The sequence below is a fragment of the Oryctolagus cuniculus genome, chromosome 18 (assembly GCF_051225735.1).
Source record: "Oryctolagus cuniculus isolate XC-2025 breed Fujian yellow rabbit chromosome 18, ASM5122573v1, whole genome shotgun sequence".
In the NCBI taxonomy this organism is placed as follows: Eukaryota; Metazoa; Chordata; class Mammalia; order Lagomorpha; family Leporidae; genus Oryctolagus; species Oryctolagus cuniculus.
In genome coordinates this window covers 9,579,873-9,605,837 of record NC_142884.1, presented here as the reverse complement: position 1 = coordinate 9,605,837, position 25,965 = coordinate 9,579,873, and the positions used below count along the sequence as shown (strand labels likewise).

General features: G+C 65.0%; 3 protein-coding genes across 7 annotated transcripts; 1 reads left to right on the top strand and 2 right to left on the bottom strand.

Moving 5' to 3' along the window:
• Nucleotides 1-44: 44 nt before the first annotated feature.
• CA11 (carbonic anhydrase 11 (inactive)) lies at nucleotides 45-4,355 on the bottom strand. 2 transcript variants are annotated; one of them, XM_051840805.3, is made up of 9 exons: nucleotides 3,865-4,352; nucleotides 3,713-3,787; nucleotides 2,899-3,041; nucleotides 1,622-1,807; nucleotides 1,397-1,492; nucleotides 1,246-1,318; nucleotides 994-1,148; nucleotides 683-848; nucleotides 45-167 (listed from the first exon to the last, which is right to left on the bottom strand). In XM_051840805.3, exons 1-9 carry the CDS (start codon nucleotides 3,929-3,931, stop codon nucleotides 142-144), a joined length of 987 nt encoding a protein of 328 aa, XP_051696765.2. In that variant the 5' UTR covers nucleotides 3,932-4,352; the 3' UTR covers nucleotides 45-141. The 2 variants fall into 2 exon arrangements, with proteins under 2 accessions (XP_051696765.2, XP_069919237.1); XM_070063136.2 differs by having other exon boundaries at nucleotides 1,246-1,492; nucleotides 3,865-4,355.
• RFT-II (galactoside 2-L-fucosyltransferase) lies at nucleotides 1,803-25,965 on the top strand. Of its 4 annotated transcripts, none has more exons than XM_089318658.1 (3): nucleotides 1,803-1,941; nucleotides 19,345-19,455; nucleotides 24,603-25,804. In XM_089318658.1, the coding sequence occupies exons 2-3, from the start codon at nucleotides 19,383-19,385 to the stop codon at nucleotides 25,625-25,627; spliced, it is 1,098 nt and encodes a 365-aa protein (XP_089174784.1). In that variant the 5' UTR covers nucleotides 1,803-1,941; nucleotides 19,345-19,382; the 3' UTR covers nucleotides 25,628-25,804.
• On the bottom strand, nucleotides 16,135-19,336 carry NTN5 (netrin 5). Its single transcript, XM_089319005.1, has 3 exons — nucleotides 19,132-19,336; nucleotides 17,869-17,944; nucleotides 16,135-17,483 (listed from the first exon to the last, which is right to left on the bottom strand). The coding sequence occupies exon 3, from the start codon at nucleotides 17,462-17,464 to the stop codon at nucleotides 16,595-16,597; it is 870 nt and encodes a 289-aa protein (XP_089175131.1). The 5' UTR covers nucleotides 17,465-17,483; nucleotides 17,869-17,944; nucleotides 19,132-19,336; the 3' UTR covers nucleotides 16,135-16,594.

Sequence of the window (25,965 nt, the reverse complement as noted above, 5' to 3'; positions counted from 1 at the left end):
GTTTTCCGCCCACCGCGCCTAGACTCAGACCACCGAGAAGCAGGAAGTGTTCTGTCTCTTTAATAGCTTTGTTTTGGGGGTGACCTCCCTCCCCTCGTGGGGAGGCTCGGGACGGGCAGGCGCAATCCTGGACGCGGAGCCTCAGCGACCTAGCGGAGCGCCATCCACTGTGGAGACAGACGGCGGAAGTTCAGGGGCGCGGGGCAGAGGGCGTGGGCGTGGCCGCGCCGGGCTCTACCACAAGGAGACTCCGGCGGGGGGAGCCGGAAAGTGCCAAGCCGAGCAGCTACGGGGAGTGGCCAGGGCTGCACCCGGCGGGGGTGGGGCGCGAGGGCGGGGCTGGGCCGTACCATGTGGAAAAACCGGGGGGGCCCGCCAGCTCGCTGGGCTGAACCACCGAGAGGCGGCGGGGAGGGGGAGGGATCGTACCATGTCGGCTGCCAGCAAGGGGGCGCTGTGGGACGTACCACATGGAAACCGGGAGGGGATCCGGACTGTCCCGTTTTGGAAAAGGCAGAAGCGGGACCCCCGCGGGGAAGCCAGGACGCTGCCTTGCCAAGCAGCAAAGAGGAAAGGGGGCACCGTGGCCCGTGGCGGGCTGTACCACGTGGACACGCAGCGGGGAAGAGGCTGAGCGCTCAGGGTCAGCGCGAGACGTGGAGGGGTGCGGACTGGGCCCTACCATGCAAGCGGTAGTTGGGGCCTCGGCAGCGCCTCTCGGGGTGCCGTGGGTCCCTGTTGCCCCTCAGGGCCCTGTGGGCCAGGGGCTGCAGGGGCCGGCCGTTGCCGCTGAGGCTCTGGAAGATCTGGGACGGCGGGTTCTGGCTCAGGAGTCTCAGGGAGTGCATCTGCGGGAAAGCGGGGCGCAGGACGGGGGTGAATGCGAGCGGGTGGGCGGGGCCTGGCCAAGCCCCACCCCCAGGGCGCGCGGGACCCTCGGAGCTCCCGGCGGCTGGGGAGGGGGCGGGCGGCCAGCGGACACCCCTGCCTCACCTGCAGGGAGGTGATGTTGAGGGCCCGGTCAATGAGGATCCAGGTGACCGTCTCGGAGCAGGGCGGGGTGCTGAGGGAGCCCTGGTAGGTGATGAAGCCGAAGGACTCGGGGAACAGCAGCTCCAGGCTCAGGTCTTGAAGGAAGTAGGCGTCGTCTGCGCGAAGAACAGGCCACAGGGAAGAGGGGCGCCCCTCTGGCCCCCGCTGCCCCGCGGGTGCTCCCTCCCCGCGCGCAGCACGCCAGGGACTTACTCTTGTAGGAGATGCGGGTGATGGTGTCCCGGTTAAGGAGGCGACTGAGGAACGGGTTGGAGCTACCTGCCACCTGCGTGGGGGCACCCCGGGTTAACCGCGCCCCAGGCCCTCCCTCCCCCCGCCACCCCGCAGCCCGGCCTCTGCGCACGTTGACAAAGAGGCTGAGAATGGCCACGCCGTTGGGGCCGCGGGCAGCGGCGCTGAGGTTGCCGTAGAGCTCCTGGTTGAAGTGGATGAGCTGCACCTGCGGAGGAGGGGCGCACAGGGCATGGGGTCCCCCGGCGGAAGGGGAGCAGAGAACTGGCTCCACCTCTGGGGCCCCCCAGGCCGGGGGAGGGTGAGCGCTCCGGGGGCGGGGCGGCAGGGGCCCCACCTCGGCAGAGAAGCCCTCGTGGTTGATCTGGTGCTCGGAGCCAGCTCCGTCGCGAGCTCCAAACAGCAGGCGCAATTCACTGAGCCGGTGGCTGTAGAGCAGGGGGCCCCCGGACACGTTGACCACGGGCCGGGGCGCGGGCAGGAAGGAGACGTGGCGGCCGGTGTTGTACAGGGTTCCCCGGAGCTGTGGGAGAGGCGCACGCGCTCAGGGGGGCCCGTGTCCCCGAGGTTTCTCAAAGTCCAACAACCACTCAGTCAACCTGCAGGCCCTGTGCTGCCCCAGGGCAGCCGCTTAGTACCCGTCCTGATGATTGACAGGTAAGACCTGAGCGGAGGCCAGGCACAGAGCCGTGGGTGCGCGTGAGCGTGCGTGAGCGAGGGGGACCGTCCTTGTGCACCTCGCAAGTAACTGCTTGATTCATCACACCCTGCGCTCAGGCTGGGAGGGGACCCCAGCTTGTGGTTGAAGGGGGTCAGGAAAGTGTTGCCTGTGGAGGTGACATTCGAATGGAGACCTGGAGTGTAGGCGGGGGGGTGGGCATTGCAGGACAAGGGAATGGCGAGTGCAAAGGCCTGAGGTGACCCGCCGGGGGGGAGGGGGACACGTCCAGTGTACAAAGGAGAGAGTGGCCACGTGGTGCAGGGTGTTGTGGACAATGAGGGATAAAGCTGCATTTTTATATAAATAAGCAGTGTGCAGGATGCCGAGCCTCTGTAGGAACTGTGTCAGTGTTTGCCATCACCTACCCGGATGGCAGGATCCGGGGTGTGTCCGGAACAAGTCTGCCATGAGGTGCAGAGTGAATCACCAGAGGCAGGGAGGCAGGCTAGCAAGGAGCAGGCTAGGGGAGGCCATGGTGCCCGCATGCACTGCAAGTGGGGGAGAGGGGGTGCGGGGTGGGAGTGGCTGGGCGGCTCAGTGCAGGGCCATGCCGGCTGCATGAACACTGGGACCATGCTCCCTGGTTTGAATCCCAGCGCTGGCACTCTAGCTGGGTGGGCCGGGGCAAGGAACTCAACCTCTCTGTGCCTGCGTCTCTGCATCGTAAAATAAGGGTGAAGTCACAACCCCCATTCCAAGGACGATTAAAGGGTTTAGCCCGAATTTAAAGCTGCCTGTCACGGAAACCGATCTATGTTCTGTTGCCTCTACAGAGATGGGGCGGCCAGGGAGCTTCTCTCCGGCGGTGGGCACCCCTCCTTCCCCTAGCGCCACACCCCCAGACCCCTCCCCTGCAAACCCACACCCAGCTGCCGCGGGAGCCCCGCCCTTACCTTCTCTCCCCCGGTGCTGAGCCTCAGCGGGGGCAGGAAGGGGTCGTAAAGGACCCTCTTCAGCTCCACATCCACGGGGCTCTGCCGCTTCCCCACGGCGCACAGACTCCAGGCCGCGTTCACCAGGCCCCAGAAGGGAGGTCCTGGGGCCAGAGAAGGGAAGGAAGGGACATGGCAGGTGCAGCCCCACGCTGGGGGGTCTGCTGAGGGGGCTGTGGCTTGGACTTCCCAGTCCCAGGGGAGGAGGGGCTGGGCCTGAGGTGGGGGAGGGGCTGGGATCCAGCACCCTGGGCCCTGGAAGACTCTTGCAATAGTCCTAAGACTCGCCCCTCACCCCCAACATCTCTTTGATCCAACCCGGCTTATGTGATCATGGAAGGCACTACAGCTCCCAGAAGGCACCAGCACGGCAGGCCTGCCCATCCACTGTGTGCCGCCCCAGAGCCCCATGGGAGTTGTAGTTCTTTGCGCCTCATCCCACAGCTGGGTAATGAAGGTACCGGGGAGAGAAGTTAGAAGACAGAGGGCTGGAGGGGGCGGGTCCCAGCAGGAGCCAGGACCTGCCTGTCGCCGCAGACACACAGACTGTCCACCTCCACACTTTTCTTTCCTTCCACTCACTCCCACTCACTACTTGAAATGCGCATGTATAATGTCCCATGGTGAGCCGCTGGGGTTCAGAGGCTGGCTGGACTCCTGAGGGAGGGAGGAGGGGGCTGGGGCTCCCGGTCCTGGGGGCGGGAAGAGGGGGCTGGGGACCCGGACTCCTGAGTCTGGGGGTGGGGGCGGACTGCTGGGTCCCCGCCGGCTGCACCTGGCACGAAGTTTCCCTGGAGATTATCCTTGTAGCTCCACCAGTCGTCCGGGTCAGGTGCGGGTCCGATGCGAGCTGGGAAGAGAGCGACCTGAACCCCTCTTCTGGGCGCCCCCGCCCCTCCCCCAGGGGCTCGGACCCCCAGGTCTTACCTGCCGCCCCCAGCGCGGCCCAGAGTACCAGCGCGCGCGGGGCGCTCAGACGAGCCGCCGCCCCCATCCCCACAAGGCCCGGCCGCGACCCCTTCCCAGCACCCTGGCCCCCTCAGCTCCTCCCTCCCCTCTCTCTGGGACCCTGCACCTCCAGGACTTCCAGCCTTCCCGTCTGGCCCGCAGGGAGCCCCGAGGGCAGCTGGGGATCGAGACCCCCACCCCCAGCCACTCCGTCCCCGCTCCCTTCCTCTGCCTCGCCTCCTGCCTCTCCTCTGCCCCCAGCCCTGCAGCCTCCCGCACCCTCTCCCCGCCTTCTGCCCGCCCCGGGGGTCCCCTCTCGGCTGCTAGCGCACACCCCCGGCGCGGCTCCTCTTTCATCCGGCTCTCCCGAGCCCCCTAACTCCGCGCCTCCATCCTGCCTCCCTCTCCCCGCTCTCTCCCGCGCTCCCTCGCCGCCTCCCGCCGCTCCTCGGCTCTCCTCTCCCGGCCCTGCCTCCCGCCTCCCCCTCCTCTCTTCTCTCCGCCAGGAGCTTGGTGTTATTTTTTATTTATTTTTTTTTTTGTGGTCGGGGCGGGGGGTGCAGATCGCTCAGCAGCCGACAGTTCTCAGGCAGGTGGGGGGCGCGCCAGGGGCAGGCCGGGGGTCGGCCCCGGAGCCGCGGGGGCGGGGTGGCCGGGACACCTGGGGCCGCGAGCTGGCCGCTCCCGTCCTCTGCAGAAAGCGGGAGGGGGCGCTTAAGGTGGAGCTGGGAAGAGTATTCGGAAGTCGGGGCGCTCGGGCCGCCGCCCTCGGAGGGTCCGGGGTTCCCCCCGCCCGCGGCGGCCCGGGAGGGACCCGCCCCGGCGCCCGCAGCCCCCCGCGCGCGGCGCAGCTCGGTCCTCCGCCAGAGGCGGCCTTAACGCGGCCAGGGGATCCCCTGGGAGCGCGGGGTGCGGTGAGGGCCGCTGACCGGGAGAGGGAGGCAGAGACCGGGCGAGGGAGCGAGGGGCGGGGACGCGGAGCCGGGAGCCCGAGACCACCGCGCCGCGGCGGGGGCAGAGGCGCGTCGGAGGTGGGGGAGACCGGGAGAGGCGCACCGGGAGCTGCAGGCCGGGAGACCAGAGACCCGCACAGAGCACAGCAGCTATAAATAGAGCCTCCCATGCAGAGAGAGAGAGAGAGAGAGGCAGAGAGGGAGAGAGATGGAGAGAGGCAGAGAGAGGGAGCGAGGCCCGGAAGCATAGCACGGAGGGGCCGGCGGCATTGGGAGGGGCAGGCTGGAAACGGAGGTCCAGAGACCCCCAGCGGGGAAGAGACGGAGACAGAGCACCCAGGAGGGACGGGGTGTTGCCACCCTGCATCCGGGGTCGGGTGGGCGGTTTGGGGGTGGCCCTCGGCTACCTTGCTGGCCAGGGCTGCAGGCCTGAGTCACTGAACCTGGCCCACACTCCCAGGGAGGGGCATCAAAGAATGTGCAGGCTGATTTCTACATTATGTATTTATTAGAGTCCTCATCTCTGATTCACTCCTCCAAATGCCCACAGCGGGCGGTAGCTGGGCCTGCATCGGCCGGAACCAATGCACCCAGATTAGGGGTGCAGGCGTCCTGACCCAGGCCTTGACCCCTGGCCCTAGTGCCTGCTGGTGGATTTATTTTAAAACCACGGATGGGGAGAACAAGAGAGAGACGGCCCCTTTAAGAACCCCATGAGGCTTTGAGGTCAGCAGGACTCTCACCTGTGCAGACTGGGGAGCGCCGGAGACCAGAGAGGAACCAGACACTGAGCGCAGAGCAGGGATCGTCCACAAACTCCCTTCCATCCCAAGAACGGTCTCTGCCCAGTTTGGTGGAGGCTGTTGCCGACCCATTTCACAGGTGAGCAAACCAAGTCTCCAAGGGCGTAAGTGACTTGCCTGCCCAGAGCTATCCAGCTAGGACGCGGTGGGACGGGGAACACCAAGCCGAGAGGGGAAAACACAGCAGCCACATTCCAGGGGACTTCAAAAAGTTCCGGGGAAGTGGAATTAAAAAGTTAAACACAAACAAATCCACCAAATGAAATATGAAATATTTTGTTCTTCAAAAAGTTCATGGAAACTGTGCAGTATGGAAACGCTACATGAAATCTTTTAGACCCATTGCTTTTTTTTTTTTTTTTTTTTTAATATTTATTGGGGCCAGTGCTGTGGTGCAGCTGGTAAAGCCGCCACCTGCAGTGCCGGCATCCCATAGGGCACCAGTTCCAGTCCTGGCTGCTCCTCTTCTGATCCAGCTCTCTGCTGTGGCCTGGGAAAGCAGTACAAGATGGCCCAAGTCCTTGGGCCCCTGCACCTGCGTGGGAGACCTGGAAGAAGCTCCTGGCTCCTGGCTTCAGATCGGCATAGCTCTGGCTGTTGCAGCTATCTGAGGAGTAAACCAGCAGATGGAGACCTCTCTCTCTCTCTCTCTCTCTCTCTCTCTCTCTCTCTCTCTCCCCCTCCCTCTATGCCTCTCCCTCTCTCTCTGTGTAACTCTAACTTTCAAATAAATTAATTTAAATAAATAAATATTTATTTGAAAGGCAGAGTCGCAGAGAGAGATGTAAGGAGATCTAGCCAGATGGCTGTAGTAGCCAGGACTGGACCAGGCCACAGCCAGGAGCCAGGCTCTCCATCAGGGTCTCCCATGCGGGTGCAGGGGCCCAAGCACTCGGGCCATCTTCCGGCTGCTTCCCCAGGCCATTAGCAGGGAGCTGGGTGGGAGGTGGGGCAGACAGGACAGGCACCGGCGCCCACAGGGGATGCTGGCATCGCAGGCGGTGGCTCGACCCGCCACGCTACAACAGCTCCCTGGAAGGAGGGTCTTAGCAGATGTGGTGAACGTGGTAATGAGATCAGCCTGCATTCGCTGGCAGACCCCAGACCCCAGACAAGAGAAAGATGGAGGGCGAGTGGAGACAGAGGAGGAGGAGAGAGAAGTGAGGCGGCCACGAGCCCAGGACTGCAGGAAGCCCCAGGAAGGATTCTCCCCTGGAGTGTTTGGAGAGAGCAGGTCCCTGCCAGCGCCGTGGTCTTGGACGCGCAGCCTGCACGCGGTGACGCCGTACACTGCCGCTGCCTTTTTTTTTTTTTTTTTTTTTGAAAGGCTGAGTGGACAGTGAGAGAGAGAGAGAGAGAGAGAGAGAGAAAGGTCTTCCTTTGCCGTTGGTTCACCTTCCAGTGGCCGCCGCAGCCAGCGTGCTGTGGCTGGCACACCGCGCTGATCCGATGGCAGGAGCCAGGTGCTTCTCCTGGTCTCCCATGGGGTGCAGGGCCCAAGCACTTGGGCCATCCTCCACTGCACTCCCTGGCCACAGCAGAGAGCTGGCCTGGAAGAGGGGCAACCGGGACAGAATCCGGCGCCCCGACCGGGACTAGAACCCGCGGCGCCAGCCTTACTGCCACTGCTTTTAGCACAGCAGGAGGCAGAAGGAGCTGGGGGTGCTGAGAGGGCAGGAGCAGGCTCATCCTCCACCGGGAAGCCTCCCCGGGCTGCCTCCAGAAAACACGTGTCACCAGAGAGGACAGGCGCCCAGGCTTGCCCCCCATGTCCCCAGCATTACCCCACACAGGAGTCCTCGGGAGAGAGACCCACTGTGACTGCGTGACGCTCTCTGCAGAGATGCAGGCCCTGCCATGTGTCTGGGGAGACTACTTGAATTTCTGCAGTGCCCGCCTCCTCCGGGAAGCCTTCCTTGACTTCCCAGGCTGGGCCAGGTGCCTCCGTGATTACACGTCACACCAAACACAATGACTCCCAGATCTCTGCTGCCCACGCTCCCACACTGGGCAAGTCCCCACGTGACGGAGGTCTGCGGGCCGGCATGTCCAGGTGACCCCAGAACATGCTGAATGAATGAAGCGAAAATACGGGGGCCGTGGCGTTCGCAGAGGCAGAAACACTGCTAAGGAGGGAGGTTGGCGGGGGCTCCCCGGGGCCAGGGCGGTGGTGCAGCGGTCAAGCCGCCGCTCGGGACTCCCACGGCCCCACTCTGGAGCGCCCGTTACTCCATGTCCAATCCAGCTCCCTGCTCGCGCACCTGGGAAGGCAGCGGAAGACGGCCCAGGTGCTGGGGCCCCTGCCCCGTACCTGGGAGACCCCCATGGGGCGCCAGGCTCCTGGCTTCAGCCTGGCTGTTGGGGGGCGCGTAGGGGAGTGAACCATTGGATGGAAGACCTCCCCTTGTCTCCCCCCAATTCTGCCTTTCAGATAAATAAATAAATATTGACAAAAAAAAAAAAAAAAACCTCTTCCTTGTGTGGGTGACATTTAACTGCCTGCCTGTGTCTCTGTAATCCCGGGGGGCCCAGAACTCATCCTCTTCCTCCTGCCCCCCCCGGCTCCCCCTCCAATCTTCTTCCCCTTTCCCTCTGCCCCCCACCCAGAGCCGACCCCGCCGGTGCCGTGGCTCCCTGGCAGCCCTGCGCCAGGTCCCCAGCCCTCGGCCTTTCCCGTCGGGACCGAGCCCCACTGGGTCCTTCAGGGTCCACGTCTTTCAGGACCCTCCCCGGGCTCCCCGGGGAGCCAGGCCTTGGTGACTCCTCCCCAGCTCATGCATCTCCCATGGCTCCCCAGTGCGCCTGGGACTAAGACCAGGCCCTCAGCCTGGCCTTGAAGATCCCACCTGCCCTGGCCCTGCCCGGCCCCCTCTTCCCCTGCCCCAGCACGCCTCCCGGCCCCCTCTTCCCTTCGTCTGGGCTCCCCCCGGCTCCCCGTTCTTTGCTGGGCCAATTCCCCTTCTGTGTGCTGCGGGAGGGCACCGGGCGGTGCCGGAGGTGGGCTGGGGCCTCTGAGCCCCGGAGGCCACCTGTGCCTCTGCCATTAGTGACTGGGCTCAGTGCCCGGAGGGGAGGGGCCGGCCAGGCCGGAGGTGGGGCCCAGATGTGGATTTCACGCCAATTCGTTTCGGGCGCTGGGAAGAAAGTGGGGGTCACAGGGGACATACGGGGCTCGCCCTGCCTCACACTTTCATCTCCCACCTCCCAGGCTCCCAGCGGGCAGCTGCAGGGCCAGGGTTCCGAGCCCCGCGGTTCCCACAGCTCCTCTCGGCCTCCTCACCCCGTCCCCCTGCCTCAGGACCCAGCAAAATCCTCCCCATCTGCGCGCTGGCCTGGGTTCCTCCCCTCCTGGGGGAGGCACAGCCTCTGCATGTTTAAATTACCTAGTCTTTAGGCTGGCCCCGCGGCTCACTAGGCTGATCCTCCGACTGCGGCGCCGGCACACTGGGTTCTAGTCCCGGTCGGGGCGCCAGATTCTGTCCCGGTTGCCCCTCTTCCAGGCCAGCTCTCTGCTGTGGCCAGGGAGTGCAGTGGAGGATGGCCCAAGTGCTTGGGCCCTGCACCCCATGGGAGACCAGCAGAAGCACCTAGCTCCGGGCTTCAGATCGGCACAGCACAGCAGCCATAGCAGCCATTTGGGGGGCTGGGCCATTAGGGCCATTAGGGCTGGGCCAGGCCAAAGCCAGGAGCCAGGAGCTGCTTCTGGGTTTCCCATATGGGCGCAGGGCCAGAGCACTTGGGCCATCCTCTGCTGCTTTCCCAGGCACATTAGCAGGGAGCTGGATGGGAAGTGGAACAGCCAGGACTTGAACCAGCACCCATGTGGATGCCGGCTTCAAAGGCAGCGGTTTTCCCCGCTATGCCACAGTACCCACCCCATTCATATCAGAACACTGTATTTAGCTAGATCCAAACAGCCCAGGGTGGAAAGCCACATTCCCATGGTCTCCTGCAGCTCAGTGTGAACATGTGATGAACTTCTAGCCAATGAGATGACAGCAGAGAGGTTGTGTGGCAGCTTCTGGAAAACATCCTTGTAAGTCAGCCATGTGGGCTCTGACCTTTCCTGTGCCTTCCTCCACTACAGGGCTACAGATATGATGTCTGGAGCAGTGGCTGCCATCTTGGAACATGAGGGATGATTTTAAGAACAGTGGAAGGTTGGAAGGTGCTGGACTACCTCCAGGCTCCCGGCTTTGGCCTGGCCCGGCCCCAGCTGTGGCAGGAATTTGAGGAGTGAGTCCATGAGTGGAAGATCTCACTTTATATATGTATCACTCTGCTTTTCAAAGAAATATTATTTAAAGAATCCTAAAAAAAATAGACAAACAGAGCTCAGAAGGAAAAAGAAAGCAGAGGCAAAGACTGGCGGGTGCCCCTGAGTCGGGATGCTCAGGGAAGTCCTCACCGATGCTGTGAGACCCGAGCAGAGGTTTGTGCTGGAAGACGCTAACGCTCGCCCGTGTCCCGTGGTGGTGGTGGGCAGAAAGGTGGTCCCTACAGACGGCTGCACGCTAGTCCCCAGCACCAGTGACTGTGCGGCCTCCCCCCTACCCTGCAGCTGTGAGTCAGGTTAAAGGCCCGAGATGGAGAGCTGCTTCGGGGTTATCCAGCAGCCCCCGTCTAACCACTCAGGTCCTTAGACGCAGGGGCTGTGGCCAGAAAGAGCCACGCGGAGGGGAGAGGGGGCAGGGGAACCCTGGAGTGTGGAAGGGACTCTCCCTGTAGTTGCTGGCTTTGAAGGTGGGAGAAGGGGCCATGACCCCGGGATGGGGGTGGCCCTAGAACCCGGGCAGGCGGAGGGAGCAGAGCCCAGGAGGGCGGCCGCTTCGGGGACACGGTGGGGCTGGCTCAGCGACCCGTGAGATAACTTGTGGCACGCCAGCTGCGGGATCTGAGCGTCTATACTGCCGCCGCAGGAAACGGGTTCCCCAGTCCCTCTGCCTGCCTGGGCGTCGGGGGATCCCACGCCCTCACCTCCGTGCAGCAGAGACAGACACCACGAGAGAATCCTGAGCCAAGAATGAGCTGGGGGGCGGGGGGGGGGGGCAGCAGGGAGTCAGCCCGGGCCAGAACACTCAGGGCGCCTGGGGGCCCGGCCGGCGCGCGCGCTCTCTCCCTGCCCGTGACCGCGGTGGCAGGCACTGCGATGACAGGGGGGTCGTTGTCTCTGTCTGAGTCCTTGAACGTCTGAGTGGGAAACCCCGTCTTGTCAACCCCACGGAGGCCAGTACATGAGCAAGAAACAGGCTCTCCTGGTGTCCGGCAAGCCTCGCCTCGCCTCAGTGGTGCAGGGGAGCCTGCCTGCTGTTAGCTGAGGAGGGGAAGGAGCCAGGTGAGCAAGTGCAAAGGCCCTGGGGCAGGGTTTGCTTGGTCTGAAAAGGAGCAGGAAGGCGATGGTGCTGTCGTGGAGCCGGTGAAGCCGCCACCTGGGACGCCGGCTCGTGGTCCCGGCTGCTCCACTTCCGGTCCGGCTCCCGCGAATGCGCCTGGGAAAGCAGCAGACGATGACCCAAGGGCTTGGGAGACGCGGATGAAGCTCCTGGCTGGGTCTGGCCCAGGCCTGGCCATGGCAGCCATTTAGGGAGTGAACCAGGAGATGGAAGCGCGAGCGCTCTCTCTCTCTCTCTCTGCCTTTCAAATAAATTAATAAATCAAGTCAGAGATGCGGTGGGAGGAAGGACCGAATCTGAACGCTGAGGCCAAAGACTCCTGCTACCGGGAAGCCCTCACCCGGGCCCAGCCGGAGGCCAAAGGCCAGGTTCCGGCTCCGGCTCCGCGCGAGGAAAGCCAGCCACGTGCAGGAGGGCGCCTTTCTCTGCCTAGCACCCAGTGACGTCATCACCCATGCCAACTCCTCATTGGCCAAGAGCCCCGCAGACAGGGTTGTTCTCTGGGTCCAAACATGCGCCTTGCTCTGGGGGTCCCTCTCAGTCGCTCCCCTGGCTGGGGCCCTCGATTTTGAAACCGCTGTTGATCATGGGTGTTGGGCAAAGGTCAGTGTGGCAAGGAAGGCCCCAGGCCACAACGGCCGTCCATCCCGCGGCCCTTGCTGCTTCCTGCTCTTCAGCCCACCCTCGCGGTGTAGTGGGAACAGAGGTCCTGGCACCACGTGACGCCGCCCCTCCGGGGCTGGGTGGCTAGGTGACCCCATCAGAACCCTCACCAGAGATCCCTGAGTCTCTTTCTTCCTTTCTCAGAGACTATCCTGAGAGCCCACCAGGAACCCCAAGTTCCTAAATGTGGAACTTTCTGGAAATCTAGACCGGCTGTCCCTTCCCTCCTCGAATTTCCCGCCTTTTCCAGCCACGCCCCTCCTCCCGCTTTTGGCCTATCGGCAGGCAACACACATCTGCCCAGCACCCAGTGATGTCAGAAGAGCTCTTTCAGCGGATTGGCTGCTCTGTCAGGGGCGCTGTCCTCGGCACTTCAGCTCCTCACTTAACTCTAGGCCTCCGCTTGCCCCTAGGGATTGTCCCAGCACCCATCACGGTCTCCGGGCGAGATTTCTCCAGAGTTTGAGGCTTTATTACGGGGACAACTTTGCGTGGGTCACAGGTGGAACGAGGGGCTTCGGGGACCAAAACGCCCTCATGCACGTTCCCGCCTTTTGGGCGAAGCGCCTCGCGCCTGCGCAGAGCCGGCGCGCGCGGCGTGACGTCAGCGGCGTCAGGCGGCCCGGCTGCTCGGCGTCGCCCTTAAGTTCCTCGGTGGGCGCCGCGGGCGGCAGGGGCTGGGCTAGGGGCCCGGCGTGGGGCTCGGCGTCGGGGGCCGCAGGCCGCGGCAGCCCCCGGCGCGCTCCTCCTGCTGCAGGCGCCGCAGCGGCCGGGCCCATCGCGGCCTCCAGGGCAGCGCGAGGCCGTGGCGGTCGAGGACGAGGCGCGCGGGGTCGGGGGCGTCGGCCGCGCTGCCCAGCAGCAGGTAGTCGGTGCCGGGCTGCAGGCGCAGGCAGCCGCAGGCCAGGTCGGCGTGGGGCACCCAGGCGTCCTGGGCGCCGCGGCGCAGAGGCCGCGGCCGCTGCTTGTACACGGCCAGCACGCGCACGGCCAGGCGCCGCCACGCCGGGCCCGCCGCCTCGGACGCCAGCACCTGCGCGCGGAGAACTGCGGGGGAGGGGCGCGGTCAGGCCGCGTGGGGAGGAGCGGGGTCTCTGACCGCTGGAGGGGCGCTGGCAAGGCGGGGAGGGGCTAATGGTGCACGGGGCGGAGCTCCACGTGCTGTCGGAGGGGGCGTGGCGCTCGGGTGTGTTGGGGGGACTTTAAAGGTGGGGGCCGTGGGGGCTTCCATGATAGATGGGTCCGGGGACACAGCCAAACAGGGGTCTGCAATCCAAGGGGGTCAGGAGTGGAGGTCTTGGGAAAGAGGCGGAAGGGCCCTGGGCTGTATTTGGGGGGACCAGAAGGAGGAGGTACTAGTAAGAGATTCAGACAGTGTGCGTTCTGAGGGAGCTGGGGGAGACAGCGTCGCGGGCTGGGCTGCCCGGCTGGGTCTGGGGGGCAGGAGACCCCTGGGTGGGCGCCTGTCTGCCGGGTTAGGAGCTGGGGCCCAGGGTATTGGGCTGGTGTGCCCTGGGGCTGGGCGAGGAGTGGGGCAAAGGCTCGGATCCTGGGACCCAGAGGGAGGCAGAAAGGGGCCGAGATCAGCAAGGCCTGGCCAAGGACCGGAGGATGGACGAGGAGGCCGGGGAGCCTAGCCCGCCCCTCCCCGTTTGTCCTGTGTCCCACCAGCAAGGACCCTCTGGAATCCGACCCCCTTTCCCGAGGAGGGCTGGCTTGGAGGCGGGGTGCAGCCCCCCGACCCGCGGGGCGCCCGACACTCACTGAAGTCCAGCCGGCAGAACCTCGCGAGGCTCATGTGGACGCTGCGGTCCGAGACGTTGCAGTAGTTGTGACACTGAGGGTCTGGGGAGGGTCCGGTGGTCTTCAGTCGCCACCTGAGGCCTGGCGCGTGCCCTCTGCCCTGCCCGTCCCCGCACTCCCATGGGGTGCCTGCACCCTTGGGACTGGGCCCAGCGGGTGGCTCCTGTCCCCCGACCTGGGGACTCAGTCAGCCGTGCCCCTGCTCGAGGGTCTCGTGCCCGCCTCTTACCAGAGCTGTAAGCACCGGGGGTGGTGGCAAGGGGGGTCGTTGCCTCTGGGATTCCTGGGAGACCAAAGGAGAAGTTTTGTCTCTTCGCCCCCCACCCCAGGAAGCTAGGCCTCGAGCCGCCACCCCCACCCCCCGGAGGCCCCCAGGCCCTTCTTCCCCTGGTCCCTGGGGCTGTGGACCCGCCCCCTTCTCTTCCAGAGCCAGTAGCCCAGCCCTTAGCCCCCTCCCCCAAGCTGGGCAGGCAGGGATTTCAGTCCCCGCTTCCTCGAGGACCCCAGACTCAGCCTCTGGCTGCTGCTTCCAGGGCCCAGCCCCCCTGCACACCTGGGACGCTCCTCTCCCGCCCCACTCAGCCCGCGGCCCTGTCCCCCGGACTCACGCTGGCAGGGCATCCTGGGGGAGCGGCTCTGCTGGTAGCCAGGACCACAGCGGTTGCACGTGGGGCCTGTGACCCCCAACTTGCAGGAGCACTGCCCGCTGGTCTGGTTGCAGGCGCCTCCTACGGCCCCGATAGGGTGGCACTGGCAGGCTGCATGAGGAGAGGAGCTGGGGTGCGGGGGGTCTGAACCCAGATGCCCTCTTCCAACTCCACAGCCGCCTCCTCCCTCAGACCCAGGGGTCCAGCCCAGCCCTCCTCCCTCAGACCCAGGAGTGTGGCGTGGCCACCTTTCTCCCTGGACCCGTCTGCACACACTCACCCCTGCAGGCCTTGCGGCTGGTGATTGGCTGGCTGGGGTCCCTCCAGAACCCCGGCTGGCAGTAGTGGCAGTGGCGCCCGGCCGTGTGGTGACGGCACCGCTCACAAACCCCCCCGCTGCGGCCACCGGACAGCCTGAACAGCTCGGAGTTGAAGCGGCAGCGGCGGGCATGCTGGTTGCAAGAGCAGGCTAGGACAGGTGGGGAGGGGTGCGTCAGGGCCCGCTCCCCAGCCGTCTCCCCCTGCCCTACCCTCGGGAGAGGAAGTACAGTGAGGGCGCTGGGTGATAAGCTGGGTCCTAGACCATCTCCGTTCTCATCCTGTCCAGTGGACGGGGCGGGGGCGGGGCTGTGCTTGGAGGAGAGGAGCCAGACCCTGCCTCTGCCTCTGTTGTGTGCCGTGGGCGGGCGACCCCCGGGTGGAGCGTGTTTCTCCGCGGCTGTGGAGTGGCGTTCCTGTGTCCGGCAGGAGGCTCACGTGAAGGAAATGGCGCGTGGCCCGGCGCCCGGCACAGAGCAAGTCTCGGCGCGGAGCGCCTTGCACCGCATCCTCATGGCGATGGCCCCTTGAGGACCGAGGCGCTGAGGCGCCGAGAGGGGAAGTCCCCTGCCTAAGCTGGCGCAGCCCACGTTTTCCTGGCTGTCTAAGGCAGCCGCCACAGACAGACTCCAGGCCTGCCCCGGGGCTCCTGCGAGCCCAGGGCGGCAGGAGAGGCCGATGAGGGCGCCCGCCTGGCCGCTCTTTAGAGAGACCAGGGTTAAGGGATTTCTGACTCCAGGGGCGTGAGAGGCCCAGGCTGCCAGTCAGTCCCTGGAACCCCGAGGAGCCGTGGGATGGGCTGACACTCCGAACTGGCCTCAGTTGGCTGCACGGCCTCTCCAGGGTTTCTGTGGCGGGAGCGGTGGTAGAGCGCCTCAGGTCATCCCTGGGGGGGTCAGCCTTTCTGTTCTCCCCCCGCCTCGGGGCAGCCTCACCGACGACCCAGAGCCTCCACCTCAGTGCCCAGCCCGGTCTGGGGACACCTGCGACTCTCCAGAGGAGTGGGCTCCCGGGCCTGTCCACGCCCGTGACGAAGGCTACGCGTCCCCCTCCCTCACTGCCCTGCACGGGCTGGCTCAGTGGTGGCGGGCAGAGTGCCGGGAGGGCGGTGCCTCCGGGGAAGTCCTCGGTGGGGGTGAGAATGGGGTGTGGTGTGAGGACCCCTCTGGTGTCCTTCGTGCCGGAGGGGCAGGGGGTCAGCGGGGGGCCTCATGTCGCTGTGTGTGCACGTGTATGTCAGCATTGCACACACCTGTGCTTGTGTATGTGTTCACGCACGTCAGTGTGTGCATCTGGGCGCTTGTGACTGCACGTGTGCGTGTGTGCGCTCGTGTACCCACGTGTGCTCGTGTGTACCAGCACACACACGAGTCTCTCTGTGTAGCAGAGTTACCGCCTGGGGTCTAGAACACACTCCCACCTTCTCTGGAGGGCCGCGGCCGGGATGGGGCTCCCAGTGCCTGTGCGTGGGAGCCCCGAGCAGGGAGAGGGCGTTGGGCGGCTCCTGGGGCCCCCTGTCCACCTGGTGGCCCAGTACGTGGGCAGCATGCAGGGCCATGAGCACAGTGCCAGCACTGCCCTGGCTGGCGGAGGCCTGGGTGCCGCGTGCCCTGGGCCCCCCCTTCCTGACCTGGCAATAGGGACAGTGTTTTCTCTAGGGAGCCTGCTTTCATGCCAGGCCCCGCACTGGGCTCTAGGGCTTTGTGTTATTGGCTCGCTGAGTTTGCATGTCAGTCTGTAAAGGAAGTGCTGCTACTGTCCCCACTGTGCAAGGCAGGAACTGGGCACAGAGAAGTCGCGTCGCTGGCCCAAGGCCTCAGAGCCAACAGGCAGAGGAGCAGGGTGCAAGCTGAGGTTCGAGGCTGCCCTCCTGCCCTCCACCCCACAGGACGAGCGGAGACCCCAGAACACGGCTTCCTGGGCTCAGATCCTGGCCCTGCTAATGCGGTCATGGTTTGTCCTTGTGCAAGGGATTTTTGAACTCGAGCATCCGTCTTCCCATCTGTAAAATGGGCCTGGTGATTGTCCCTGCTCAGCACACAGGTGGCCCATAAGTCTGCGTTTCATAACTGAATGCTTTTCCCATGGGGCTGTTTGGAGGCGTCAGGAGTCGCTGGCTGCCTGTTCCCCTAAAACTGTCCAGTCAACACCCCCAAGCTCCTAGCAGGCCAGGCCCTGGGCAGGGTGCTGGGGTCATTGTCATCCTCATCACTGCAGGCAGCCGAGGGGGTGAGGAGGCTGTGGGGGAGTAGGGGCAGCCAAGACTGAGAAGAGTGGGGAGGGAAGAGGGCACCCTGCCGCCACCGTGGGGACCAAGTGCCCAGGGCTAGGCCAGTGTCAGGGGGGAACAGGGCCCAGCACTCACGCAGGCAAGGGTGAGGGTGCCGGGGCGTGGCAGGCCGCCAGGGCCAGTCTCGGTGGGATGGGCGGCAGCTCTCGCACCCGGGGCCGGTGGTGTGATGGCGGCAGCGGCAGCGTGGGGGCTGGGCGCGGGCGGCACAGCGGGCGGCATGGCCATGGCACTGGCAGCGGCCTCTCACCCCAGCCGCAGCCAGCCCCGCCCAGCCCCCCACCTCCACGCGGAGGTGACTGGCCACCACCCTGGCCTTAGGGCCCGGTGGGGAGCGGAAGGTTACCCTCTCTGGGCCCCCTAAGGCCCCAGACCAGGCAGGTCTGCGCCACAGCAGCCTCCAGGGACCCCCAGCAGCCCAGGCGCCAGAGAGGACGAGAGCCGGGGGTCCCGGGGTGCAGAAGCGGAGGCTGACAGATGTCAGGAGGAAGGGGCCACCCAGCGCCAGGGTCAGGCTGCCATTGCAGATGGCCCTGGGACTGAGGCCCGTCCCCTGCGAGAGGGCGCAGGCCTGCGGGCAGGAGGCTGCTGTGCCCCTGGCCAGCTGGGTCACCGGTGGAAGGCAGAAGCGGGGGCGGCCCCCTGGGTCATAGCATGGGTCCCCCGCGGCCTGGCCCAGGAGGAGCAAGAAGGCAAAGGTCACGGTCATGTCACGGCAGGGCCCGCACCTGCAGAGAAGAGGCGGCCAGGTTGGGACCGTGGAGCCCCCGCTTCCCACCCCAGCCCTGCCCGAGCCCCCTCGCAGCAGCGGCTCCGAAGCGAGGAAAATAGTTCCATCTGGGGAGAATTACTGTTTACATAACCCAGAGGGGCAGGAACGCAAGCGAAATCGAGAATTCTGCCTGAACTAATCCGTAGCTTAGCACCCCAGAGGTATCCGTCAGTGTCGAGGGCAGGAGCCCTGGGGAGAGGGCACAGGGGCTGCACCAGAGGCGGAAACCAAGAGAGGGGAGAGACGCAGTCCTGCTGGGCAGGGGAGGGGGCTGCAGACAGGCGACAAAGACACAGAGAAGGGGGCAGCAGCCATGGCAGCGAAGGCAGGGAAGAGGAGACCTGGGCCTAGGGAGGGGCCAGACAGGAAGTCGGGGGTCCGCAGTCCTCAGGGAGGGGGAACCGGGCTCTGTGATTCCTGTGGAGGGCAGGCAGGTGGGCTGAGAGCCGGGCAGGGGAGCTGTGGACAACAGACGGCCAGGGGCCCCCCGGAGGGAGGGCAGGCCTGGCGGTACCGCGGGGGATCAGAGGCGAGAGGCTGAGGCCCCGGCCCACGGGATCAGAGCACAGGCCGTTTCCCACGTGGGGCCCTAACCTTGTTCTCCACACCCTGGGCACGGAGGAGGATTATCACCAAACAGCCCTGCCTCCTCCCTCCTGCCACCCACCCCCAGCCCTCCACCCTTAACCCTTTCCCACCCAGGTGCAAGGCCACAGAGTAGGGCCCCTAACGCTGGGGAGCAGTTCACCAGAGCCCCGTGGGGTCGGAGGGCAGATGTCTGGGTTCCTGCGGGGCTGGGGGTATGAGGACCCTGAGTGAGGTTCCCAGGGCTTCCTCATCACCTCGGCCCCACGTCCTGCCCTGGGCCGCAGGGCCTTGAGCAGATGGTGGGGCAGATGTGGAGGGTGGTGGGTCGGGAGGGAGGGAGAGCAGAGAGGCAGGAAGGGAGAGTGGGACGGGGTGGGTGACAGATGCCCAGCCCCGGAGTGGCAGGAGCCAGGAGGGACTTGACCCTGAGCTGCCCGCCATGTTCCCTCCCCAGCCAGCAGCTCCCAGGGAGGTAGTCACTCAGGACCAGGGACCTTGGCAGCCTCTCTCGGTCCCCTCTGAGGCCCTGGCTCAGAATCTACCCCAGAACCGGTGCCTGGGAGGACACAGTCCGTGTGTCCCCACTGCCATTGCCACGTGCAGCCCAAACAGGCATGCCCCCCCCCCGCCTTCCCCCCAGGAGCCTGGCGCCATTTTGCGCTCAGGCTGCAGGCGTTGGCCAGGCCCTCAGTCCCAGCCTCATTAAGGGCCCCCCCTCCCATGCCCCGTTTCTCTCTTGCGGGATAGTTCAGCGGTGCGACCCTCTGCCCTTAGCACCTTGAGGAACCGGGCTGAGTCCCACAGGGTTTGAGGGAACCCGGAGGCCAGTCCCTGCCCACTGAGGAGCCCATGGCTGAACCCCCAGCCCTTCCCGCGCTGGGCCCCATAAGCCCACCCCTGAGTGAAGGGGCAGCCACCCTCCCAGCAGACAGTGGGCCGGCTGCAGCCCAGGCTTCTGTCCCGGCTCTTGGCATGCACCCCCACCCCAGCCTTCAGGCGCCTGGCGTTGGCCAAACCTGCACCCTGGAGAGAGCGCCCCGCAGTCGGATCCCCGTGCGTCTTCCCGCAGGAGCTCCGGTGGGCTCTCCGGAGGGAGTGGCGAGTGGCTGTTCTCAGGCCCCAGGCTAGTGGGGGTTCTGGGCGGGAGCTCAGAGCCGAGACTGCAGAATCCAACACCACCGCCCCCCCCTCCAATCCCCTCGCCAACCGCAGCTCTGCTCTCCCCACAGGGACCCCTGGCAGCCACACCACCCGGACCCCGTGGGACATGAGAGCGGTCGCCCCTGGCAGTGCTGCCGCCCAACAGCCCCCAGCAAGCTGGCCGAGGAGGCTCCGGGCAGGTAGGATGGGGCGGCCGGGGGCCGGGGGTCCCGAGGCTGGGGTCTGTGCCGCGTTCCCACTCGGATCCTGAGGGTGAGGCTCAGACCCACCACTGGTGGTGGATGAGACGTGGGAGGGGCTGGCCTGGGGCTGGGTCAGGGCCGCTCACGCTGAGATGGGGCGTTTGCCTGACCCCAAACCAGCTCCTCCCCTGACCCGGAGGCTTTTGTTAGCTGTGGGTTAGGGTCAGTCGCTTTCAAGCCCTGGAAGGACCAGACCAGCCGCTGGGAAGCCCGAAGACCCCAGTAGCCTCCTAAGGGGGTAGGGGAGGCTCTGCAGAGAGAGAACACTCGGCCTCGGTGGCTCCAGTGGCCAAGGGAGAAAGCGGGACCCCATAGAGTGAGGCCCTGCTCGGAGGCGGCCTCCACAGCGGCCTGCACGGGACGTCCTCACAAATGTCGCTGTCAGAGTCCCCGTGGCTTTGGGAAAAGAACATTCCCGGCCTGTTTCACGGAGAACAGCAGTGCCCCGGGGCGTGGCATCAGCTGCCGTGCGGCCTGCGGTGCCCAGAGCTGGAGGCCCACTGTCCTGGGGGGTGGACCCAGGTGACCCTCCGGCACCACGATTTGGCAGGAGCAGGGTGAAGATGTCGGATTTGGAAGATGCGAGTTCATGAGGCGATGTGGGATTCGCTGCAAGAGAAAGGGGTGGGGGCGTGGGGTGTTGGGGCTGGGGGCGTCCTACAGGATCCCAGCTCTCATCCAGGCCACAGGCCCTGAGCGAGCGCCCCCTGCAGGAAGCGGGGTGGGTTGTAGACTTAAGTAGCAAAGGGGCTGGGGCCGGCAGGAGGCCCGGGTGTTTCCAGGTAGTGGCCAGCAAAGCTGTAGTCACGCTGGCCCTGGGGTTCCTTCTTATCAGCCCTGAGGGTGCCTGGGGGTGGGGAAGGGAGGGTCGAAGGTTCCCCAAGTTGGGAACTGGGGACCTTTGCTCCCACAGTGCCCCAGAGCGGGGAGGGCCTGCCAGCGAGCCGCCTCTGGGGCTTAGTATGGTGCCACCCCCAGCTCTGGGCTTCACGTGATCACTGGCCCCGTGACCAGGGCAGGTCCCCCACAAGGGTGTGTCTGAGGGGAACTGGGGGGCTGCTGTGCCCCCAGGACTTGCCGGAGGAATCTCGGGCCCTGACAGACTCCGACGGGCGCTGTCTGGGTTCATGTCCAGGCGCTGCCTCTCTGCCCCTCGGTTTCCTCATCTGTCAAAGGTGCCTTCCTGGGGGAGGGGAATGAGCCGTGTCGGCTCTGTCGCGGGGCGGGTGACCCGCACGTTACCTGGCAGCCGGGGCAGGGCCCAGCCACGACCCGGCATTGAGTGTGTCAGCATCCCGGGAGAGGACGCACCAGAGGAGTGAAGTGTACAGAAGGCCACAGGTCCTTTCAGGCCAGGCGTTGTCCCAGGCGAGCTCAGCACATGGAGTTTGCCACCCTGTGCTGGGAAATGTCTGATAAGGAGTGGTGGCGCTGACCGGCCGCCAGCCCCGGCGTTCCTGACCGTGACTTCCGGGGCTGGGACTGATGGACACTGCCGGGAAAGGGGGAGCTTTCGGAATTTAGTAAGCGGAGGCCTGCGTGAGCCCGTGCGCTGCTCCAGCCACGCCCTGACAGTGACCAGGGCCCCCCTGCTCTGCTCGCCTGCCCCGGCTCTGGGACCTGCTGGGGGCTCTGGCTGGCTGGGGAGCTCGGCTTGTCCCCCACGTGGCAGGACCCTTAGGTGGGCGGGCAGTGTGACAGCTTTCCCCAGCTTGCTGGGGGTCGGGGGGGCAGGTAGACTTAATTCACTTTTTTTTTTTTTTTTTTTTTTGACAGGCAGAGTGGACAGTGAGAGAGAGAGAGAGAGAGAGAAAGGTCTTCCTTTGCCGTTGGTTCACCCTCCAATGGCTGCCGCGGCCGGCGTGCTGCGGCCGGCGCACCGCGCTGATCCGATGGCAGGAGCCAGGAGCCAGGTGCTTTTCCTGGTCTCCCATGGGGTGCAGGGCCCAAGCACTTGGGCCATCCTCCACTGCACTCCCTGGCCACAGCAGAGAGCTGGCCTGGAAGAGGGGCAACCGGGACAGAATCCGGCGCCCCAACCGGGACTAGAACCCGGTGTGCCAGCGCCGCTAGGCGGAGGATTAGCCTAGTGAGCCGCGGCGCCGGCCTTAATTCACTTTTTAAAAACGGAGCGTTGGCAGTGGGTTTGTCGTCCGCCTCAGTGGGGGGAGGGGTGCTGTCACCCATGCTGTCCCAGCTGCCCTTGGTGGGGACCAGGTGGAGAGCAAGGCGTTCAGGGAGGACCCAGGTGTGCTGAGTTCCTGGAAGGGCCAGATCAATCAAGCGCCGAGGACGGGAGCTGGTTAGGGGCAGGGGAGAGGGAGGGGGAGAGCCAGCAGGGGTGGCAAGGTCCCAAGAGCTGGGGGCATAGCTCCGTTGTTTCACCAGGCCCCAGGGGACCTACTGAGTGGTAGGCACTGGACCTGCCGTGGGCAGACCACAGGATGCTGCGGGTCGGGGAACAGACAGGGCATGAGGCTGTGCTGGGGACTGAGTGGGGACGGCCCAGGTCTGGGTGTGAAGCGTCCCTGCAGGAGGACCGGGTGGAGCCGGTTCACAGCCCGCAGCCTGGTTGCCCCAGGCAGAGTCAGCTGGGCCCCTTGTGGACATGTGGGGTCAGAGGGATGATGGCGAGTGACGGCTGGGGCGGGAGCTCAGAGCCTCCTCGGCTGGGGCGGGCACTGGAAGGGGCCAGCTCCTGACACGGTTCAGCCGGCCCGGGCACAGCAGTCCTGCCCCAGGGAGGTGCTCAAGCGAGCTGAAAACTCCGTCCACGCAGAAACGTGCCAGGTGCGTTCCTGCAGGCCACAGGAGGCAGCCTGGAAACAGCTCCAGGGTCCGGGGATGGAGGCACTGGCACAGCCACGCAGGGAGCCCCCAGGAGTGCACAAACCCAGACCCCAAGGCCGCTTCCAAGCCCTCGCGGGGTCCTGTGACGGAGGGCAGGCCAGGGGGCACTGCTGGGAGGTGGCTGAAGGGCGTGGGGTTGCCTTGCGGCGTGATGCAGATGTTCCGCTCTGAAAGGCACCAGGTTGTCCTCCGTGGGCTGCGAGGGCTGTGTGGGGTGTGGATTGCTCATCCCTCCTGGGAGAAGGGCTCATTGCAGACCACATGGGAGAGCTGAAGCTATCCAGCTTGACGCAGTAGCACACAGAGAATGTTCTGGAAGAAGGAAGCAGGGACTGCCAGTCTCAACATGGGCACATGCCACTGTCACGTCTGATGGGGCAGAGCAGCCTCAGGAGAAAAATGGACCAGCCTGGCCCACCCACAGGCAGTGACGGGAAATGACGCGTGGCTGCAGGTGCTGTGGCTGATCCCATTTCCCGGAGGAGAAGGCTGAGGCACAGGGAGATCAATGCCATGTGCAGGGGTGCCCTGGCCCACCTTCACTGGACCAAGGGTGCTTGCCTCTCGTTCTCCGCGCCTTCCCTGCCCCGGCACAGCACTGGCTGCAGGCAGATATTCTGGGAGTGTCTCTGACAACACACAGAGGGCATGTCCTGTGTGCTAGGCGCTGAGTGGAGAATGTTCCAGATACGCGCATTCAGTTCTGCAGCCCTGCGAGGTCTGTGGAGTGGGGTGGGGGTCAGTGATGTGACGGGGCAGCCCTGGGAGGTCTGTGGAGTGGGGTGGGGGTCAGTGATGTGACGGGGCAGCCCTGGGAGGTCTGTAGAGTGGGGGTGGGGTCAGTGATGTGACGGGGCAGCCCTGGGAGGTCTGTAGAGTGGGGGTGGGGTCAGTGATGTGACGGGGCAGCCCTGGGAGGTCTGTAGAGTGGGGTGGGGGTCAGTGATGTGACGGGGCAGTCCTGGGAGGTCTGTAGAGTGGGGGTGGGGTCAGTGATGTGACGGGGCAGCCCTGGGAGGTCTGTAGAGTGGGGGTGGGGGTCAGTGATGTGACGGGGCAGCCCTGGGAGGTCTGTAGAGTGGGGTGGGGGTCAGTGATGTGACGGGGCAGTCCTGGGAGGTCTGTAGAGTGGGGGTGGGGTCAGTGATGTGACGGGGCAGCCCTGGGAGGTCTGTAGAGTGGGGGTGGGGGTCAGTGATGTGACGGGGCAGCCCTGGGAGGTCTGTAGAGTGGGGGTGGGGGTCAGTGATGTGACGGGGCAGTCCTGGGAGGTCTGTAGAGTGGGGGTGGGGTCAGTGATGGACGCGGCAGGTTAAGCCTCTGCCTGCCATGCTGGCATCCCATATCAGAGCACTGGTTCAAGTCCTAGCTTGTCTGCTTCCAATCCTGCTCCTGCTCATGCGCCCAAGTGCTTGGGCCTGCCCCCACCTGGGAGACCCGGATGGAGTCCTGGCTCCTGGCTTTGGGACATGGCCCAGCCTTTACTGTTGTGGCCATTTGGGGAGTGGACCAGTGGGTACAAGATCTCTCTATGTCTCTCTGTCTCTGTCTCTGTCTTTCTCTCTGTATGTTGGTCTGCCTTATTAATAAATAAATCTTTAAAAAATGGCAAAGTGGTATAGGCACAATAATGGTTGAATATTGGCACTTTCAAATGGTCCCACCTGGTCACAGGTCCTCTCTGAGCCATTAGGTGAGGGATCAGAGACTCGAGAGTGCCGTAACCTGGCCAAAGTCACACAGCACTGGGGAGGAGTGGGGCCGGCACTCAGGCCAGGCAGAAAGGCCCAGGCCTCCACCCTTAGGCCTCCCTGGCACTACTAGGTTGCTGGGTGGATTGAGTGAGAGCGGTAGAAGGATGAGGGTCACAGGGCTGGTGTTGTGGTGTCCTGGGTGAAGCCTCTGCCTGTGGCACCGGCACCTGGTATGGCCCCTGGTTTGAGTCCCACCTGCTCCACTTCTGATCCAGCTCCCTGCTGATGGCCTGGGAAAGCAGCAGAGGTTGGCCCAAGTCCTTGGGCCCCTGCCCCCACCTGGGAGACCCGGATGAAGCCCCTGGCTTCAGCCTGGCACAGCCCCAGCCGTTGTAGCCACTTGGGAAGTGAACCAACAGGTAGAAGACCCTCTCTGCCTCTCCCTCTCTCTCTGTGTAACTCTGCCTTTCCAATAAATAAATGAATAAATAAAAAGAAGGATGAGATTCGCCCCTGACTATGTCCTCTGTCCTCCCACAGCCACCAGGAGATTGAGGGCCACCCACCCGTCCGTCTCCACCATCTACTTCCTGTTCACCATCTTTGTGGTATCCACTGTCTTCCACTGCCACCAGCGCCTGGCTCTGGTGCCGGCTCCCTGGGCATATTCAGCCCGCGTGGTCGTGGTCCCCGGACACCTACCCCGGGAGGGCATGTGGACCATCAACGCCATGGGCCGCCTGGGGAACCAGATGGGCGAGTACGCCACGCTGTACGCCCTGGCCAAGGAGAACGGGCGGCCCGCCTACATCCCGGCCCAGATGCACAGCACGCTGGCCCCCATCTTCCGCATCAGCCTCCCGGTGCTGCACAGCAGCACGGCCAGCAGGGTCCCGTGGCAGAACTACCACCTCAACGACTGGATGGAGGAGCGCTACCGCCACATCCCCGTGCCCTACGTGCGCCTCACGGGCTACCCCTGCTCCTGGACCTTCTACCACCACCTGCGCCACGAGATCCTGCGGGAGTTCACGCTGCACGACCACGTGCGGGAAGAGGCCCAGGCCTTCCTGCGGGGGCTGCGGGTGAACGGCAGCCGGCCCAGCACCTTTGTGGGGGTGCACGTGCGCCGGGGCGACTACGTGCGCGTCATGCCTCAGGTGTGGAAGGGCGTGGTGGCCGACCGGGGCTACCTGGAGCAGGCGCTGGACTGGTTCCGGGCCCGCTACCGCTCCCCGGTGTTCGTGGTCACCAGCAACGGCATGGCCTGGTGCCGGGAGAACATCGACGCCTCCCGCGGGGACGTGGTGTTCGCCGGCAACGGCCTCGAGGGCTCTCCGGCCAAGGACTTTGCGCTGCTCACGCAGTGTAACCACACCGTCATGACCATCGGCACCTTTGGCTTCTGGGCCGCCTACCTGACCGGCGGGGACACCGTCTACCTGGCCAACTACACCGCGCCAGATTCGCCCTTCCACCTGGTCTTCAAGCCCGAGGCCGCCTTCCTGCCGGAGTGGGTCGGCATCACCGCCAACATGGGGCGGGCCTTGTGGAGTGGCCTCTAGCGCCGTGTGCGTCCCTCCCTGCTCCTCACGCCTCACGGGGAGCAGCGCATGGACCCGGGATCCCACACGGAGTCTGAATGCAGACTTACCTACCTGTAGCCGAGGGACCTGAGACAAGTGACTTAACTTCTCTCTGCCTTCATTTGCTGTCTGAAAATAAAAATAATTCAGAACTGACCTCAGCGGCGACTGGGGGAACTTGACAAGTACGTTCACAGCCGGTGCCTCGTTAGTGCGTGGTGTGTGGGGCTGTAAGACAGTGGGGCACCCATGTCCCCTTCCCCGCAGCCCTAGGGATCTGTGCTCACCTCCCGGATGGCCCCGTTCCCTGCCTGCAG